The sequence below is a fragment of the Pristis pectinata genome, chromosome 17 (assembly GCF_009764475.1).
Source record: "Pristis pectinata isolate sPriPec2 chromosome 17, sPriPec2.1.pri, whole genome shotgun sequence".
Classification (NCBI taxonomy): domain Eukaryota; kingdom Metazoa; phylum Chordata; class Chondrichthyes; order Rhinopristiformes; family Pristidae; genus Pristis; species Pristis pectinata.
The window spans coordinates 20,630,617-20,651,199 of record NC_067421.1 but is presented as its reverse complement, the minus strand read 5'-3'; the positions used below and the strand labels follow the sequence as shown (position 1 = coordinate 20,651,199).

At 40.9% G+C, this 20,583-nt stretch overlaps 1 protein-coding gene across 1 annotated transcript; it reads left to right on the top strand.

The window, feature by feature from the left end:
- The first annotated feature begins 6,439 nt into the window (after nucleotides 1-6,439).
- Nucleotides 6,440-20,138, top strand: cfap73 (cilia and flagella associated protein 73). The gene is made up of 7 exons (XM_052032506.1): nucleotides 6,440-6,495; nucleotides 9,652-9,757; nucleotides 13,843-13,947; nucleotides 16,834-17,034; nucleotides 17,655-17,876; nucleotides 19,784-19,939; nucleotides 20,073-20,138. Exons 1-7 carry the CDS (start codon nucleotides 6,440-6,442, stop codon nucleotides 20,136-20,138), a joined length of 912 nt encoding a protein of 303 aa, XP_051888466.1.
- Nucleotides 20,139-20,583: the final 445 nt, after the last annotated feature.

Here is a 20,583-nt window from a genome sequence, read left to right as displayed (position 1 = left end):
TTTGTAAGCTTAATTTTTCAGTGCTGTAGCATTTAAAGGAGAAATCATTTTTATTTGGAGGAGATGGCAACTTATAAAATACTGTCTTTAATCATGAGTGTTCTTATCTTAACAATGTAGAAAATTTGCATCACATACAAGTCAAATAGTATGTGGTAACCAAAGGTTCTGAGTGCAAAAATAACAGGGTTATTATCATGGGAGACTTCAACTTCCTAAATATTGATTGGCACCTGCTTAGTGCCAAAGGTTTCGATGGGGCAGAGTTTAAGTGTGTCCAGGACTGATTCCTGTCACAGTATGTTGACAGGCTGACTAGAGGGAATGCCATATTAGATCTAGTTTTAGGTAATGAATCGGGTCAGGTGACAGATCTCTCGGTGGGTGAGCATTTGGGGGACAGTGACCACTGCTCCATAACCTTTAGCATTGTATGGACAGGGATAGGAGCAAAGAGGACAGGAAGATATTTAATTGGGGAAAGGCGAATTATGAGGCTCTAAGGTGAGAACTTGAGAGTGTAAATTGGGATGACATTTTTGAAGGGAAATGTACTATAGAGATGTGGTTGATGTTCAGGGATCTCTTGCAGGATATTAGGGATAAATTTGTACCGGTGAGGCAGAGAAGGAATGGCAGGGTGAAGGAACCATGGGTGATGAGAGGTAGAGCAACTAGTTAGGAAGAAGGCAGCATACGTAAGGTGTAAGCAGCAAAGATCAGATACGGCTTGTGAGGAATATAGAGTAGCAAGGAAGGAACTTAAGAAGAGGCTGAGGAGAGCAACAAGGGGACATGAAAAGGCTTTGGCGAGTAGGGTTAAGGAGAATCCCAAGGCTTTTTTCTCGTACGTGAAGAGCAGAAGGATGGCTAGAGTAAAGGTTGGTCCGATGAAAGACACAGGTGGGAAGATGTGCCTGGAAGCTGTGGAAGTGGGTGAGGTTCTCAATGAATACTTCTCGTCAGTATTCACCAAGGAAAGGGGTCTTGATGACGCTGAGGACAGTGTTGGTAAGGGGAATGTTCTAGGGCATGTAGATATCAAGAGGATGTGTTGGAGCTGTTAAAAAATATTAGGACAGATAAGTCCCCAGGCTGCTGTGTGAGGTGAGGGAGGAGATTGCTGAACCGTTGGCTAGGATCTTTGAGTCCTCGTCCATGGGAATGGTACCGGAGGATTGGAGGGCAGCAAATGTTGTCCCCTTATTCAAAAAATGTAGTAGGGATAGTCCAGGGAATTACAGACCAGTGAGTCTTACGTCTGTGGTGGGTAAGCTGTTAGAAAGGATTCTAAGAGATAGGATCTATGAGCATTTGGAGAAACATGGACTAATTAGGGACAGCCAGCATGAATTTGTGAAGGGAAGATCTCGCCTCAAGCCTGATAGGGTTCTTTGAGGAGGTGACCAGGAAGATTGAGGGTAGTGCAGTAGATGTGGTCTACATGGATTTTAGTAAGGCGTTTGACAAGGTTCCACATGGTAGGCTTATTCAGAAGGCCAGAGGCCAAGGGACCCAGGGGGACTTGGCCATGTGGATTCAGAATTGGCTTGCCTGTAGAAAGCAGAGGGTTGTGGTGGAGGGAGTGCATTCGGATTGGAGGGCTGTGACTAGTGGTGTCCCGCAGGGATCGGTTCTAGGACCTCTACTTTTCATGATATTTATTAATGACTTAGATGAGGGGGTGGAAGGGTGGGTTAGCAAGTTTGCAGACGACACAAAGATAGGTGGTCTTGTGGATAGTGTGGAGGGCTGTCGAAGCTTACAGAGGGATATTGATAAGATGCAGAGCTGGGCTGAGAAGTGGCAGATGGAGTTCAATCTGGAGAAGTGTGAGGGGGTACACTTTGGAAGGACTAACTCCAAGGTGGAGTACAAGGTTAATGGCAGGATTTTTGGCAGTGTGGAGGAGCAGAGGGATCTGGGGGTTCATATCCACAGATCACTGAAAGTTGCCACACAGGTGGATAGGGTAGTTAAGAAAGCTTATGGGACGTTAGCTTTCATAAGTCGTGGAATCATAAGAGCCACGAAGTGATGATGCAGCTTTACAAAACTCTGGTTAGACCACACTTGGAGTACTGTGTCCAATTCTGGTCACCTCGTTATGGGAAGGATGTGGAGGCATTGGAGAGGGTGCAGAGGAGATTTACCAGGATGCTGCCTGGATTAGAGAGTATGAATTATGAGGAGAGACTAGAGGAGCTAGGGCTTTACTCATTGGATAGAAGGAGGATGAGCGAAGACATGATAGAAGTATACAAAATATTAAGAGGAATAGATAGTGGACAGCCAGCACCTCTTTCCCAGGGCACCAATGCTCAATACAAGAGGGCATGGTTTTAAGGTAATGGGTGGGAAGTTCAAGAGAGATGTCAGAAGGAGGTTTTTCACCCAGAGAGTGGTTGGTGCATGGAATGCGCTGCCTGAGGTGGTGGTGGTGGAGGCTGATATGTTGGTCAAGTTCAAGAGATTGTTAGATAAGCATAGGGAGGAATTTAAAATAGAGGGATATGTGGGAGGAAGGGGTTAGATAGTCTTAGGGGTGGTTAGATGGTCAGCACAACATGGTGGGCTGAAGGGCCTGTATTGTGCTGTATTTTTCTATGGTATGATCTCATCCTCAGTCTTAAATTGCATTGCCTCAATTGATATTTCTAACTGTTTGATAATTTTATACTTCACAAAAATAAGACATTCAACCCCAACAAATTCAATTGAATTTCATCACACCTTATCAGCATTTCCTACTATTTCATGCACACACCTAGATTACCCTTAAATGTATCTGTTCTTTGCCTCAGTGGGTTCTATACTCGCACAAAAACATAAGAAATAGAAGCAGGAGTAAGCCATTCAGCCCCTTGAGTCTGTTCTGTTCCTCAATAAGTTCATGGCTGATCTTTTACCTCAGCACCACTTTCCCGTAGTAACCCCACAATCCCTTGATTTCCCCTTAAAATCCAAAAATCTATTTACCACTATTTTGAATATACTCACTGATTGAGACTCCACAGACCTCTTGAGTAAATAATCCTAAGGATTCACTACTCTCTTATCCCTGTCTTGAATGGCCGATCCCTTGGTTTAAGATTGTGACACTTAATTCTTGACACCCTGGTCAGAAGAAACATCATCCCTGTTGAGCTCTGTAAGATTTTTGTATATTTTAATAAGGTTGTGTCTTTTTCTAATCTCCACAAACTATAAGGCTAAACTACTTAATCTTTTACAGGATAAACCACTCTATCCCAAGAATAACAAACCTTTGTATGTCCTTCCCTAGGCAATGAGACCACACCCATTCACAATTTTCCAGCTGGGTCTCATGAAGGACCCATGTAATTGGAGAAAGATGTCTCTACTTTTGTACCCTGGTCCTCTTCCTAAAAAGACCAGCAGGCTATTTGCCTTCCTACCTGCTGGTTGTAGTTGCTTGTTAACATTAAGTGATTCATCACAAGGACACCAAGATCCCTCTGAACACCAATAACTTTCAAACTCTCATCATTTAAAAAAGTACTTCACCTCTTTTATTACCAAAATGGATGACTTCACACTTTTATAAGATAAGACGTCTTTATTAGTCACATGTACATTGAAACGCACAGTGAAATGCATCTTTTGCGTAGTATGTTCTGGGCGCAGCCCGCAAGTGTTGCCACGCTTCTGGTGCCAACATAGCATGCCCACAATTTCCTAACCTGTACGTCTTTGGAGTGTGGGAGGAAACCAGACCACCTGGAGGAAACCCACGCAGATACACAGGGAGAATATGCAAACTCCTTACAGACAGTGGCTGGAATTGAACCCCGGTCGCTGGTGCTGTAAAGCTACACTATCAGCTTACTTTCCACCTGCCATGTCCTTGTCCGTTCACTTAAACTACCTATACTCCCTAAAGCCTGTCTGCATGCTCCTCACAGCCCACAATGCCACCCTGCTTTGTATTACCAACACACTTGGATGAATTGGACTTGATCCCTTCATACAAATCATTGATGTCAAATATGAGCAGCTAGGGTCCAGCACTGAAACATATTCTGGACAAATACTCTGTTGAACCTTTTCATAATTTTAAACATTCCAATCAATTAACTTTTTTGTCTCTTTTCTAGGAAAAAAACCTTTACAACTCTGGGTGGTCTATTTGTTTTGCTTTCTTTTAAAACTAGTATATTTGTCAAGGTGAGGAACATTACTTCTAGAGGTTTAACACAGTCCCTTTCAGACACTTTGTCCTTTGCCATGCCATTCTGGATCAGGAAACAGTTTATAGTCTCAGTAAGCACCTCAGAAGAGCATTGTCCACTTGTGACAGTATGATACTGTCACAAGTGTAGCGGTTAGCGTAACGTTATTACAGTGCCAGAAACCAGGGTCAATTCTGGCCACTGTCTGTAAGGACTTTGTACGTTCTCCCCGTGTCTGCGTGGGTTTCCTCTCACATTCCAAAGACATATGGGTTAGGAAGTTGGCGCCGGAAGTGTGGCGACACTTGCGGGCTGCCCCCAGAACACTCAATGCAAAAGATGCATTTCACTGTGTGTTTCAATGTACATGTGACTAATAAAGTTATCTCTTATCCTGTCTTTTTTTACCATCCCTCTGGAGAAAATCGTCATTTTAGTATTATTTAGTATAAGTTAGGGCAATTTGTATCATGTGATCATTTTGCCTGGAACTTGATTGACACCAAACAATTTCTACATTGGACCCCACAGCACAGATTACTTCCACTTGAACCCAGGTTTCGGCAATGCAAGATGGCTGAGTAATTGTGTCAGCTTGTCATCTTGTCAGGTAACTTTATATCTGGTAGAAGTGCTACCATTCCCTCTTCCAGTCAAGTTATGATTTTACTAAAATTGGCACTGAAGTAAGTTCTGAGATTGGAGAATTGTGATTGGGCACTTGCATGTTGTGCTTCTTGTAGCAGAGAAAGCAGCACAGGAAAACACTACTGGTGCAAGCAATTACAGCAGGGAACATTTCAATAGTGGAAGTAAGGCTGCATTTACATTTTCACAAATATGTAGTTTTGTAAGGCAATACTCCCTATCAATTTCCTGTGAATGGCACCTGACAAATTACTTCACTGTTTCAAAGCAGATTTCAATTTGAATTAAAAATAGATAAACATGGGCTTTGTCTTTGAAGAAATGGAGGCAATTCTCGGTATTCCTCCCACTACTGCCATCAACAAACCCAGATTATCAGTCATTCACTACCATCGTTGCCTTGTCTACATCTTAAGTTTTTAAACAAAAAAAATCCCATTGTTTTATGTATGGTCTTGGTCTATTCAAAATACCTTTGGGTTTTTTTTGTGAAATGCTTTTGGATGTTTGAGACTTGTGTTATGGCACATTATTATTTGCCAGTTTTAATCTGTTGGATTTGTAGTTACCATTTGTAACCAAAATAGTTAGTTATTTTACAGCATGGAGGAAAACTCTGTAAAACTCTTGATAGCATATAATGTCCAATCCAATGAGTTAATGCCTGTTAGCTCAACTGTCACCTGATATTACATTTAATTTTTTGGTAATTTGATGTGATGTAGTGGGACCCCCAAAAGGTCATTTGGCCAGTTGCAGCAGCAAAGACTATGTGTATTTTTTGTCAACTCCTCCCCCTTTTCCTCTGTTTGCAATCTCCCTCATAAGGGCACAGTGCCTGAAAATTGACTGCACAAATGATTTTGAATGAAGGAACTGACGATAAGGAGTTTACGGAGTTATAGGCAAAATTCAGGGATGGCCTAGTGAGCATGACTGCTCTTCAAAGAAGCGCAGACGTGGTGAAGTGAATGGCCTTCTCCTCTGCTCAGAGTTCCTGTGATTCTGTACCAGGACCGACTGGTAATCCCACTCAGGAGAAACACGCAAATGCTGGAATCGCCCAGTGTGTGCGGACAGAGACAGAATTTCAAGCCCAGGCCCTTTCAGCAGTTCTCCCACAATATTACTCCAGTCTGATGAAATGTCACCTCCACAGGCTTCCGGCATTCGCAGAATTTAGCTCCATTATCCGAATGTCCTGTTTCTGACACCTGCACGGTCCAGCACTGCTTTACATTCCAGACCGAGTCGCTGGTGTCCCTCCCTGTCAGGACAAGCAGTGGATGTTGCCTGGTCCAATGGCGTCGGATGAGGATTGTTTAGGTTCACGATGCATGGTCCAGAGATGCATGCATTGAGAATCGCCACTTGACTTGTTGACCGCATAGTTGCAATAGGCGGTGCCTTTGTCCACGAGAGGGCGTCTCGGAAGCGGGTCATGTTGCCCAAGTAACGAGCCGTGCCGTCCCCATGGTAACCCGAGCCGGGGCGAAACAGATACAGGTCCCCGGCATCTGGGCGAGTGTTCTGATTGCGGCCGCTGCAGCCGAAACATTGGTCTCCAGGTTAGCAAATCCCGCAAAACGTGAAAAGGAATGGAAAAAAAATTGGAAGACTACTTTCGAACCTTCTTTGAAGAAAAACTCTTGGTGTAAGTCAAACGTGAATTGGTTTTTGTCATCTTATAGAGCGCTTTGCAACAATCTGCTGTTCTGGATTAATGGGGGTTAAGGAATTTCTTTTAGTAGGGTTTTAAAGTTACAATGTCGGTTAGAATATTGTACATTTTGGATATACAGACTTATTCTAAAGTTTATATCGATTGCGTCCTTTAATAATAATAAAGTGGGGTCTGTGACCAACGGGCACGGTTAGGCAATTTATGGGTAGGCTTCTTTCGGCCGTACCCGTGTGACAACTTCAGGGCTCAGGGGGCCTTGTCGACGCAAGGGGCGTAGATGCAAAGGTTAGAACCAGCTCCAAACGTTACGGTTCCAGTAAGTACTAATTCATTTTTGCAGATGAAGTTGTTGGTGGGGTGGGAGCAGGTAGTCATTTGATCATGACTAGGATCCTGAGTGTTCGTGTGGCCAGGCAAGAGGTAAGGTTGGTGGAGACACAGGAGACTGCAGATGCTGGAATCTGGAGCAACACACAACCTGTTGGAGGAACTCAGCGGGTCGAGCAGCGTCTGTGGGGTAAAAGGAATTGTGGACATTTTGGATAGAAGTGGGAGGCGCAGGGTTGGGACACCACCAGGTTGGAGGCTGTGGAGGGAAGATCTCCTGATGTGATGAGATGTGACAGTGCGGGAGAGAGTGGCCTAGTGTTCGCGGGTGGGGTCATGGTCCAGGGGTTGGTATGAGGAGGTATCTGAGAGCTGTCATCTGCCCTCTGCAAGGTGGAACTCAGTCCACCAGGATAACAACGGCACCACTGTTGCCGTAAGATAGGCGTCTGCCTCACTACTTAATCAAGACTCCAGCTTGGCACTGCCACACACCACCAAAGCCAAAGAGACACCCGTCAGTACAGAAACTGAGGCAGAGCGAGTGATGGAGTCTCCTTGTCCCACCTGCCTCCAGGACCTCCACCCTATCTTGAACTGATCTCTGTTCCAGAGTATCACCGTCAATTACTACTCACATAGAGATGAAGCTTCCAGTAAACACAACCTTCAGTGGTGGCAGTCGGTTTTTGACTGACCTGCACAGTGCAGACAATATTACACAATTATAACCATGTAACACAATCTCATGGATAAGGTTATAGCCTAATATTTTCACAGCATTCTTTTGCACTGTATCTTCACTCTGGATCTTCCTGTAGGTTGTGCCCCCAGGTCCACATTAGTTACATGTCCACAGATCTACCCGTGCTTCAGGCTAGTTCTTGAGACACCTGCACAACTCGTACCTTCATTGCACTCTGCCTTTCGGTTTTGGGCTTCCCTTCTGTGCTCTCAGTACTCTGATGTTTTCTCAACTTCACGTTCCCTGACTCTCCTATACCTGTCGTGCACCTCTCCACTGCTTCCCCTTTGACGTAATGCCTTGCAGACCTTATCTCTGCTTCCCTTCCGGAGACCTGTCCTTTGACCTCTGCTTTTTCCAAAACACTGTGAGCTGATGTTGCTGTCTTTAGGTGACAGTACATTGACAGCAACTGTGACTTGCTCTTCACCAGGAGCCAGATCTCCCATTATGAATAAAACTGCTGGGCCTTAGTTTTGCTAGTTGCTTCTTCCTTGGACTGAGTGTCCTCTATCCAGTGCTAACCAACACTGATCAGATGTATACAGCAAATCTGAAATAAAAACAGAAAATACTGGAAATACTCAGCAGATCAGGCCTCATCTATGAGAAGATAAACAGAGCTAACATTTCAGACTCTGATGAAGAGTCTTTGACCTGAAACATTAGCTCTGCTTCTCTTCCCACAGATGCTGCCTGACCTGCTGAGTATTTCTAGCATTTTATGCTCTTATTTCTTTTTAAAAAGTCCATTGATGTTCAGCTTTACAGAATCACACTGAGATCACTGTGCTGAGTCCCTGACACACAGAGGTAGTCCAGCTTCCTTGGCCCCTTCCTGCAGTCCTGCGAATTGTGGCTCCGTATGTGCTCATCCAATTATCATAGATAAACCTTCCACCGCCAATAAAGGCAATACATTCCAGATAACACAAACTATTCATCTCCCTCTGGTTCTTTGGCAAGTTACCTTAAACCCATACCTGCTGAAACATTTCCTTTGCACTTAGTGTTAATATTTTTGAATAACTTCCTTTGCATGGAGTGCAATCTGTATTTTCTTATTATATAACACAACACATAACGGCCAATGGAATTGGGGTCTTGCAAAGACTACATTTTAAAGGCTCTTAAGTCCTTGGATATGGAAGAAAATGGCTCATGATTGGCTCAGATCAAGTTTACCTCAAGCTGGGATCCACAAAAAACCAGAGGCTGAACACAGTTTGCGGTTCAACTCGTCTCGAACTTCTGTACACGTGCAATCTAATGCGGAAGTCCAAGACCACCTGGAGATTAGTTCCAAGACATCTAACACCTTCACCTTCTTAATACTGACCTGGTTCAGACTATCAACATACCCCTCCCTTAACTCACCTTCTTCTACATCCTTCTCCTTGGTGAATACAGACAAGAAGTATTCATTTAGGACCTCGCCCACATCCCCTGGCCTAAGGGGACCCACCCTTTCACTGGCTACTGGAGAGTGTAAGCTCAGGGATCACAGAGGCTGTCGCTTCAGAGAATAAGTTCAATTTGAACATGGATGTGAAAGTGGAGGGAAAGACATGGAACTTTGAATGATTGGGGAGGAAGGTTCTAATAGATAGAAACTGTGGGAATTCGATCAATTACATACAGAAAAGTTCCAAGAAGTATGTGTTTAACTTCCCTTCAACCATTCTTGAACCAACCTGCACAACCCTAATCACTATCTTAGTATAGCAACACTATGACCACTTTGATCCCATTGCATTCAATGGACTTTGTTTTTTTGTATTCTTTCTTGTAAAAATTGTGTATAATTTATGTTTTTCTTGTGAATGCTGCTTATCTGATGCTATGTGCCTGTGATGCTGCTGCAAGTAAGTTTTCCATTGCACCTGTGCATGCATGTACTTGTGCTTATGACAATAAACTCGACTTTGACATTGACTATGTTGTGTATGATTGTGTGATGTGAAGTTGGAAATGAAGAGGAATTTGTGTATGTGGATCAAATATAGCAACAAGTAAAATTAAATTTAAATTATGTTTCTGTTCATCTTTCAAAGCAAAATACCAGACCGAGCAACCTTATCTGCAACAAGTGCCACTCTGTTATTGGAGAAAAGACGAGAATTGGCTGAGGTGGAAGTGGATCTTGCTAATCAAAGGGAGGTAAAAGTAACCGATATAGCAAAGGTTCAAAGATAAACATCCAGGTGGGGGTTCAGAGACAAACATGCAGAGGTGGGTTCAGAGACAAACATGCAGAGGTGGGTTCAGAGACAAACATTCAGGTGTGATTCTTTGCATTAACTTTTCTCCCAAAGGAACCATTACTCTACCACACGTTGAAGCAGTATGTGAATTGGAAAATGCTCTGCGACACATAGTCTGTCATCCAGATCATTGATTTTGTTATCTATCGTCAATGCTTCTTTATTGTGCTTTATAAAGTAGCATTGCCATTTATACCTTAAAGGTCTGCAATAGTCCTGATTTAATTACTGATTAATCTTTCACTTTAATAGAGAATTATCTCACATTTTAATATGTATCATTGCTAAGTAAATTAGCAGTCTTTTAAAAAGGCATTATTAGCAATTCCCTGATTTTCAAAATCATATTCTTGTATGTTATGATAAGTTTCAATAATAGTCTGTAATATCTGTTCTCGTTATTGTTTAATCTACATCCCCATTGAACACAATATGGTTAGTATTCAGAGCTAGAAGTTAAAGCACTGTGGTCGTGCATTAATACATTTGAAAATTTACTGTTATTTCCAATAAGAACTGATTAATAGTGATGTAAATAAGTCACAGCAACACTGAGTAGCACAAGTACAATTATCTTCTTTCGAAGCGGTGACCATAAGGCATGTGTGGCAGTTATGGCATCAAAGGAAGAAATGGCAGAGTAACCATGGGCTGCTGGGAGAGGATCAGTTTGCATCTTCAGTTTGGAAAGTTCAAATATTTTGCCCTTTCCTCCAAGATCATCTATTTGTAAAAAAAAATCTCAATGTCCCATAATTACCGATATTTCTTTTTGAAAAGTTAAAGGACATGGCTTGCCTCATCTTTCAGAAATGTCAAAACTCTTCACTGGATAACTTTCTGATGATTGGGTTGCCAACATTGTTCCAACAATGAGCGACAGATTGTGGGTGGAGCTTGTGACACACCCACTATATAGCAGAAGATTGTGGGATCTGCACTGGTTCAGTGTGGACAGCACAGCAGTGCAGTTACTAGTACAGCTGCCTTACAATTCTAGCGACCTAGGTTCAATCCTGACTTCTGGTGCTGTCTGTGTGGAGTTTGCATGTTCTCCCTGTGGCCACGTGGGTTTCCTCCAAGTGCTCCAGTTTCCTCCCACATCCCAAAATATGCAAGTTGGTAGGTTAATTGACCACTGTAAATTGCCGTTAGAAAGGGACATCTTTGGGTCCCTGGTGCCAGGTTGAGTCAGAACTCTGCCACAGACAGAGAGAGAGATGTGAGAGTTGGTAGCACTGACTGCCAGCCTCTGTATCTATGGGTGAAGCCCAATCATTGTGACTGTCACTTTGCAATCCATACATGAATTTTTGGAGCAATCTTTGGAGTCCACTTTGTCGCTAACCTGTACTGGGAAGCAGGTATATCTGTGGGCAGCCACGTATTGAGTGCCCTTGGTGTGGCAGATATTTGGGAACAAAGCAATGGAGATCTTCGGCAATTGTGGTATTGTATTGGTTCCAATGTGGGACTTGTGAACTTCGTAAACTCCTTCTCTCTACATTCTAACGTGGTATTCAGAAGACTTTGCTCATTGTTTTTCTTCGTGACTTGTTGAACTGAACTGGTTTGCCATCATAAAACTATGAGAACTGTTCCTAGACTTGGTGGTTTGGGAACTAGCCACACACACTTTGGTTTATTTTGGTCAATGTCTGATATCTAACTTTTTTTCATTACAAGTAGTTATTAATAAATAGGTTTTAACATTGAAACCTTGCTCGTTGCATTTCTATTGCTGCTGGTACGTAACAGCAGATAGCGGATGGAATTGGTGCTACCTCTGGTTTTAAGCTACGGCCTCCACATTGCTCTTGCTGGTCTCTGTTCACTTTTGTCTGTGTGATAACATCACCATAAGTCCCTTTTTAGGAGTTGGGGTTATCCTGGAGATTCCTTTCCACGTCTCCTTTGTTTGTTTTATGGGAAACTTTGCCTTCCATAAGAAAATTGCTCTTCCTGTGTGATTTTCATTTCAGGTACAGGAAGTCCTGTATCAGACGTTGGCACCCCAAACCAATCTCAAGGAACATCCAGCAGGCATTTTGCTCGCAAGTTGATTCCATACCAGCAACAGGGACTGACCCGCTAATATTTGAGTAGTAGTGAAGGAGGAATGTTGGCTAAGAGTCCTCCTGCTGTTCTAGATATAACAGCATTAGGAACAGCAAGATGGGATTTTGGTTCAGTGCTTCATCTAAAAAGACAGGAGCTGCTTCATTCCTCATTCAGGACTAGGATAGGCCTGAATTATTATCACAACCTAACTTTTGTACCCAAATAAAGACTCGGGACAACATAAAAAGCAGAGATGGACATTATATTTTAAGGTACAGAGCTAATTTTCATTGTAGAACCACTCAAACCTCCTCTGTTTGATCTTTTTATGCATATAATCTCACCTCCTTTAACATTATCTCCCTAAAGCTTTAAGTTACCCCTCCGAATATCATCATCCTTGGCTTGGTGTCAATAATTGTCTGATCATGTTCTTAGAACATCCCCTTAGGTGGAGGTGCTCTATAAACAGTAGTATTTATTGTAACAGATTCAGTGTTTATTGTACAGAACCAAGCCCTCTGAATTTTTGTCATATTCAACTTCCTGTAAAGTTTTGGAATTTATTTTCCATTTAGGTTTGCTGGATACCAAGATGTTAAACCTCTATTATTGAAGACCAGCTGATAAAAAAGGATTAGTGATGTAAATTAGTGGATAATCTCCCTCTTAATGTCAGTTACTTAAGGTCACAGAAACCCAATGATAGTGGCACAAGTAGAGCTGCTGCCTAAGCTCCAGAGACCTGGGTTCAGTTCCGACTACTGGAGTTGCTTGGAGTTTGCACATTCTCCCTGTGACTGCACGGGTCTCCTCCAGATCCTTTGATTTCCTCCCACGTCCCAAAGACATGCAGGTTGGTGGGTTAATTGGCTGCTTTAAATTGCCCCATTGACACTTCTTATCATTTATACTTTTGCTTTGTGTTCCCATTCCAAATACACACATCAAATTGAGCTGCTTGGTTACTCCCATTTCCCAGCTCTCAATCCACAGCCTTATAGCTTGCAGCTTGACAAGTGACTATCCAGCTGATTTGTAAATATAGTAAGCATCCCCACACCCCTTCCCCCCCTCCCTACACCCCCCCCAACCATGCCTCTTCTTCCCTTTCCTACCCTATCTCTTTTTTCTACCCCTTTTTTTCTCTCTTTGCCTTTGACCCATCCCCTGGTGAATCTGCTCTCCCCTCCTCCCCCGCACCTGCCTGTCACTATCTTTTACCTGCATCTACCTATCACTACCTTACGTCCACCCCGCCTCCCCTCTTTTGTCCACCTATCACTGCTCCAGGTGTATATCATAAGCTTCCCTTTTTTAAGTTCCTTGACATTCTTGGAGGTCTAAATTTGGAGATTTCTGATCAGAATCCTGTATCAAACCCAATGCTACCCCTCTTGTTAGACGTGCCGTGTACTGATTAAAAAAAAGTTGCTTTGAATGGATTTTAAGAATTATAAACACATAGATTCTTTAGCATCTGTTTGTTGAGATTATGGTGCACTGAATTCTGGGTTCAACATAGCTCCTTGGTTTGACTGGGAGTGGCCTTCTCGGATCCATTGTGTCAATGAGTTGCCAGTTTTAGCCACATGATTATGTAAGTACTCAGCAAAAGCCCAGCTCTTTTCCATGGGTTTGAGACAGAATTGAAAGTTGCATCTTTACAATGTAACTGGATGCAGTTTATTCCTTCTGGTAACCGTACAGGAAATTCTTATCCATTCTCTACTTCTGTTAGTTTTCAAGGACAACCATTAAAAAAAAGTTTAAAACTGAGGGCTAATAAAACATTCTCCTTCTTCACTGCAATTGCTGAATGCCCTGAGGTCCCAGAAAGTTGACCAGTCACTGCTTTGTAAAATGAGATCTAATACTCTTACTGCATATTTCTTTTTTTAAATCTTGCTTCCTTTGTAGGAGTTCCAAGTGAAACTCAGAGTCTTGAAGCAGAGAAGAGAAGAACTAATGAAGAAAGAAGACGAGCTGAAACAGTCCGTACAGAAATTTGACAAATTCTTAAAGGTGAATGTTGCTTGTACTGGTCAGATCATTGTGATCACTTTTGCTGGCTTTGAAAGTCAGATAAAAAATATTTGTGGATAACAATCATTGAACTAAAACCTTAATTAGAAAGGGGTTGGGCTGTGTGGTTCATGGAGGTGGCCAAAGTTCAATGTGTAAATAAGTATATCAGAAACTAAGTGATGTTGAAAGTAACCAGGACCCTTATCAATTTACACAGTTTATTACTTACATTTTGAGAAGAAGTTGAGAGGGCGTCCTGAAGGCATGGGTCTCATCCAAAGGATTTATAGTTGCGAGGATTAGGATGAATGGAGCTCGGAGGATTGCCAAAATAATAACCACAGCACAGCAGAGCAGGAGATAATCCAAGGGTGGAGGGAAACCAGATTACTGTTCTCTAGCGTACTCCTGAAAGAGCATGGAGATAGAGGGATCAGGAAGACCTGGGGAGAAAAGAATTCCTGGTGGATCTGCTCTCCCCTGCTCCCCCACACCTGCCTATCACTATCTCTTACCTGCATCCACCTATCCCCACCTTGTGCCCACCCCGTCTCCCCTCTATTGTCCACCTATCACTTCTGTTTTTCCCCCTGATCTTCAGTCCTGAAGAAACGTCCTGACCAAAAGCGTTGACTGTCTGTTTTTCTCCACGGATGCTGCCTAGCTTGCTGACTTCCTCCAGCATCTTGTTGTTTTTTCATCTAGATTGCAGCATCTGCAGTGCTTTGTTTCTCTGGAGAAAAGAATAACTTCATGAGAGACAACACCAATACTAGGACAGAAAAGAGCTATACCCCTGAACAGGAATAAGCCAAGAGTCCCAGAAAATGTTAATAAAACTGCTGTAAAGTAGGGAGATGGAGGCAGGAATCCAGTGAAAACAACATAAACCAGGAAGTTAAAGAAACAATTGATCTGAATAAAAATTGCTTCCAAGGGAAGGAATAAGGGTAAAATATACTGTCAGGGAGCAGATGGACCTACAGAATATGATCATGAAATGACTGTTTTAAAAAATGTGAAATTAACAATTAACAAAAATAAATTCTCTATACAACAATGTGCATAGCATCCAAAACATAAAGGAGAAACTGAAGACATTAATTTCTGGAGATCTGATGTGGTCAGATTAACTGAAACATAAACATATAAAGAACAGGACAGGTAGTTAAATACTACGGAGTCTAACACAGAGACGGAAGAAGTTGGAAATTGGGTAGTAGTGTTAATTAGAGATAACATACTAATGAAAGTTGGAGACACGAGATTCTGCAGATGCTGGAATCTAGGGCAACACACACAAAATGCTGGAGGAACTCAGCAGGTCAGGCAGCATCTATGCAGGGAAATAAACAGTCGACGTTTCGGGTCGAGATCCTTCATCAGTCGTGATGAAGGGTTGCTGAGTTCCTCCAGCATTTTGTATGTGTTAAATGAATGAAAGTAACTGATATTCAGAAACATAATCCATGAAGCTTGAGGTAAAGTGTAAGAAAGGATAAATCAATGGTGATACTCTACAGAATATTAATGTCATTATTGATAAAGCTAGAACAGCAATGGGAAGTATTTGAAAAGATTATCAAAAGAGTTTAGGAAAAGTATATTCCATTTTAAAGACTGGCAAACTAGTAATGAAACCAGATAAATGAATGTAAGGGTAAATTGAAACCAAAATAAAAGTCAGACTCTAACAATTGTAGATCATTAAGAAAAGGATGACAGTAAGATATACGTAAGGGTTAGGAAAGAAATGACAAAGGGAAGGCAGAAAGTTTTTAAAAAATGTATCGTGATCCATATTCTAGAGGGCAGATACAACAAAAGGAAAATAAGGACCATCACAGGACAAACAAGGTGGTGGTGACAGTGAAACTGCAAAAGTATCAAATAGTTACTGTGCCTCATTATTTACCAGGGAGACTAACAATATGGAGAGGACATTAGAGACAGGATTAAAAAGAGCTGTCAAGACATTTACAATGGAAAGAGGGGAAAAAAGATAAAATCCTTGGTTCAGATGGATTGTACTTGGGGAAGAGATAACAGAGGCAATGCCAGGTAAATATAAAACTTACTGAGGAAAGGAACTAATACTATAGCACCAGCAGTTAGTCCTGCATTTAGGAAGGGAGATATAGGGGAATTTTAGACAAGATAGCCTACCATTTGTGGTAGGAACAATAAGGAAATCTTTACTCAGAAATGCAGCATAACATTGGGGCAGCACAGTGGCACAACAATTAGAGCTGCTGCCTCACAGCTCCAGTGACCTGGATTCAATCCTGACCTTGGGGGTTGTCTGTGTTAAGTTTGTGTATTCTGCCAATGACTGCAGGGTTTCCTTTAGGTGCTCAGTTTCCTCCCAAGTTATCTCCCAAAGACCTATGTTGCTTTCAGCTTAATTTCCAATTTGAATGATGGTGCAGAGACTCTCAATCTTTATCTTTCCTTTTTTATAGTATTTTTGTAGGGCCAGTGAGGTTAGGCTGCCAAACAGGCACTCCAGAGAGAGTTTTAAGCTGATTTCAAAGACTTGTTTTTGGCTGGATGAATGTGAGACATTTCTGTCCACACTTGTAGACCTGATGATGCCAAGTTGCATGTGGCAGCTTTCATTTGGAAGCAATGTGTGCCTCCTTTTAAATGGTTGCTAGAAATATGCCACTAGACTATCACAGGACAAGGGAACTACCTTAATTATTTGTTATAATTGAAGGAATAAGCTAGAGTACGAGACTTAGGGAAGGACTATCAATAGCCTGAATTATAAATATGAATTATTGGCTTTGCTAGAGAACATAACCTAATCTAAATACATATTTATAGATAAGAATAATTGGCATAATAATGCATGTTATTTTATTCCTTTTCCCTCCCAAGGAAAATGATGCCAAACGAATCAGAGCTAAGAACAAACGAGTTACTGAAACTGAACTAATAAAACAGAAAGAAAGAGATATTCTGAAACTACAAATGGAACTGGATTCTCTGATCGAGGAGAGAGAAAATCTAAAGAAGAAAGTGGAGGCTCATATCATTTATCCAAAATTTTTGGAGAAAGTAATAAAAATATCAAGTGAGGTAACTGAAAAAATATTGCTTTACACTGATATGAATGCACAATACGATACAAGTAGACCATTTTTTGAAGAGAATCAGAGAATCTTGCATTTCATTAGCACAACCAATGTATTTAAATTCTCAGAATTTTCACAAAGGCAAAGGTGACTGGATACACAGTGGTACCAGAGGTAGGTGATGACAGAAGGCAGTGTGAAAGAGGTGGGTAATAAGAATCAAAAACAGGAAATACTCCAGGTCAGGCAGCATCTGTGAAAAGGGAAACAGAGTTAACACTTTAAGTCAAAGTGTTAAGGGAAAGAGAGAGAAACAAGTTAGTTTTTTACAAGAATTTTCAAGAATAGAGTCTAAGCTGGCTGAATGCAATAGAAGTTGAGGGATGCAAAGGAAGCCAAGTTCTTGAAGGCTCTGTTGCTGATGGAAAGCATTTTGAAATCAATGCAAAGGTGGTTGGGGAACCTTTTGAAGCTTATCAAAGATGGTGAAAGCAGTGGGAATTAATGCAGGAGAAGATGGAAACAGCAGTGTTCAATTATTTTAATAATGGAAGTTTCATTATATTTTCTCGAACTGTGTCTGACTTAAGGAACTGTTCCCAATTCTCGTTGTACCTTTTCAAGTTTCAGAATATCAGAATGGTGAATAATCGTTTTGAGGCTTTGTTTCATACATACGACTTGCTATTCCGAAGATACCAGGAAAACCAAGAAATCATAAAGACAATTAAGTCCAATCTAAATAACTTCATAACAGATAAAAACAATGAAAATATGAAATACCAGAATATGCTGGCATCACTGAAAATTCGTCTGGAAGCAGCCAAGTCTAAAACCGTAAAATGGGTAGGTATTGCCTGGGACCTAAGCAACCTAACAAGACCTGATATCCTAGTTTTTGGCTAACTGAATTGCTAATGGTCAATACCCACTAATCAGATTCAGGGGCATGTGCAAGATCAGCTAAGGATGTGCATAGTTCCCCACCTCCAATAATAATCATGTAAAATAAAGTTTAACATTATTATGGATGCACCAGCACTCTTGCCCAGAACATTAAGGACTCACACACACAGTATTAATTTAAGTTTCCTGCACATGCTCCTGTTTAAATTTAATATATAAAATTTCAAATATCAGTTAATTTTATAATATTCATATGCTTTATTTTACTCTGGTACAAAATGTTTATACATGAGATATATTGCTCGGAATAACAGACTGGTGTGCTTTAGTGTTGGTCAAATTAAATATACTGTTTATTTTCGTTCAGATGTAGTGGTAATGGTCAGGAAAATAAATCTTCATAATTATTACAAAATGCTTAGCTGGTAAACTGAGATGCTTAGGGGAACCAAAACCTTACTTATAAAAATTTATGCCTTGGTTTTAAAGTCTGGTTATATGGATATAGTGCAAATACTAATAAAAATCAAAATTTTCAGGAACAGTTTAATGTAAAAGGATACAAGGAATGAGAGCAGTATTACATTAGAAGCCTGCAAATAATTATTACATGATGGTGCATTACAAAAGGATTTGTGGAGCTGTTCCTGGCACACCAATTATAAAGCAACTAGATAGACAAGTACATGATTTTATGGGACATTGCTCTCTTTATTGAGGTCTGCTATTAGATGAACCAAGTATCCCAGGATTTCAGAAAAAGCTGGAATGAAGTTACATCCACCCCACATTTTTTACCCACTTGTTTTTCTGTAGCTCAGTGTGTCTGCTCCATCTAGGGGCACTCAAGTCACAGTAAACAAAAGGTGCAAAATTGTAACCAACAGTCTAAAAGTCATTGTTACCTGCCAATATACAGTATCTTGTATGGAACCCCTTTAAAGCAGGGTGATGATGATGACCACTGTGTATAAGAAAGAAATGACTCCTATTCATGAAGTGGACATCAGCCAGAACTACCTATCAGGCAACAGGGATGGAGAAACCAGACAGCAAAACAAATGAATGGAGAAGCTGAGAAATTAATCCTTGTGGGTTAGCATCTAGGCTCCAATTGCAAAAGGCAAACTTGGTGGAGCTTGAACATATTGAGAATGGGGCTCAGCAGATGCATCTTTCTCATGAAATCATTCTATATGCAACCAACCGGCTCTTATCTATGTTAGGAGCAGCAGAGCAAGGATCATCTCGAGATGCTCTGCAGCACCACATGCCCTCCACAAGATTTGACGACACCATCACCAGAAGCAATATTCTGAGCAGGATATTGGGAGCAGACCATGTAGAAAGGTTGGACTGCAGAAACAACAAAAAAGACATTAAAACTGTAATTCTTGCAATTTTTTTAGAAAATTACTTTTTACCTCTATGTCCTTCCATTCTTTCCCTCTTTATATTGCTTTCTATATATGATTTGAAATTGAATTATTTCAACTTACATTCACTAGTTTAGCCTTTTGGTGGCTCAGTAAATATTCTTCACTTTGGTTGATTAATAGCCATGCTGATCTTTTCAGGCAGGGATCTCAGATCTCATGTTGAAGGCATGGAATCATTTTAATTTTCTAATTACTGCAGGTGGCGTTGCCAAATCCTCTGGAAAGTCTGTGAGCAAATCTTGGAGCTTGTGAGCATCATTTGTTTGCCATTGACCTCAAAACATGGGCCAGTGTTATTGAAAAGATATTTTAGGAGATAAAGCCCCCGGAGACAAGAATATGTTTCTATTGAAATATATAGTTGTGCAGTCGAAAAGAAACTAATTGTACTGTTTTCTAATTATACAGGAATCCACATGGGTACATATCCAAAGTACAGCAGCAAAAAGGACTCTTAATTTGGGTATGGCAAAAATGGCCATTTTTAACCTTTATGCACATGTAAAAAACACAGACGTGGATTTTGACACTGTAACAGAAGACACAGATGCACAGCTTAGTACAGTAAGTTGAACTATTATGTTAAGATCATGATTATTTCTCTTCTGAGTGCAAATCTTTAAATGTGCTGTAATAGGTAACATTTTTGAATTCAAACTTGCAGAAAGTTACTAATTGTTTTTGGATTATTTTTCAGATACAAGAATACATTATGGAATTGAAAGAGATTATACATGATTTCAAGAGAATTGAAAATAGTTAGCTCATCTTCAGTTGCATTAAAATTATAAATCATTTTATACTATTATTGGTTAGGAAATACTACAGAATGAAAAATTAAGTTTTACACATGTCTAAAATTGAAAATAAATTGAAGCATTTGTATTTAAAGGACATACAGGTAAAACTCAAACTATCATTGAATGTATTTCTCTCATGTTCGTATCTCTATAAGATCTACAGCTTGTGTCAGCTGTGCAGTAAATTATGGCCGTGGCCATAATCTTTCAAAAGCCTTTAGATTCAGGTGGTGCCTGAGGAGCAGAAAATTCCAATTATTACGCCCTTGTTCAAAAAAGGGTGCTGGGACAAACCAGTAACTACAGACCAGTCAGTTTAACCTCAGTGATGGGAAAAGTTCCTGAAACAATAGTCAGGGAGAGAATTAGCAATCAAGTGTGGCTTCATTAGAGAAAGCCAACATGGAT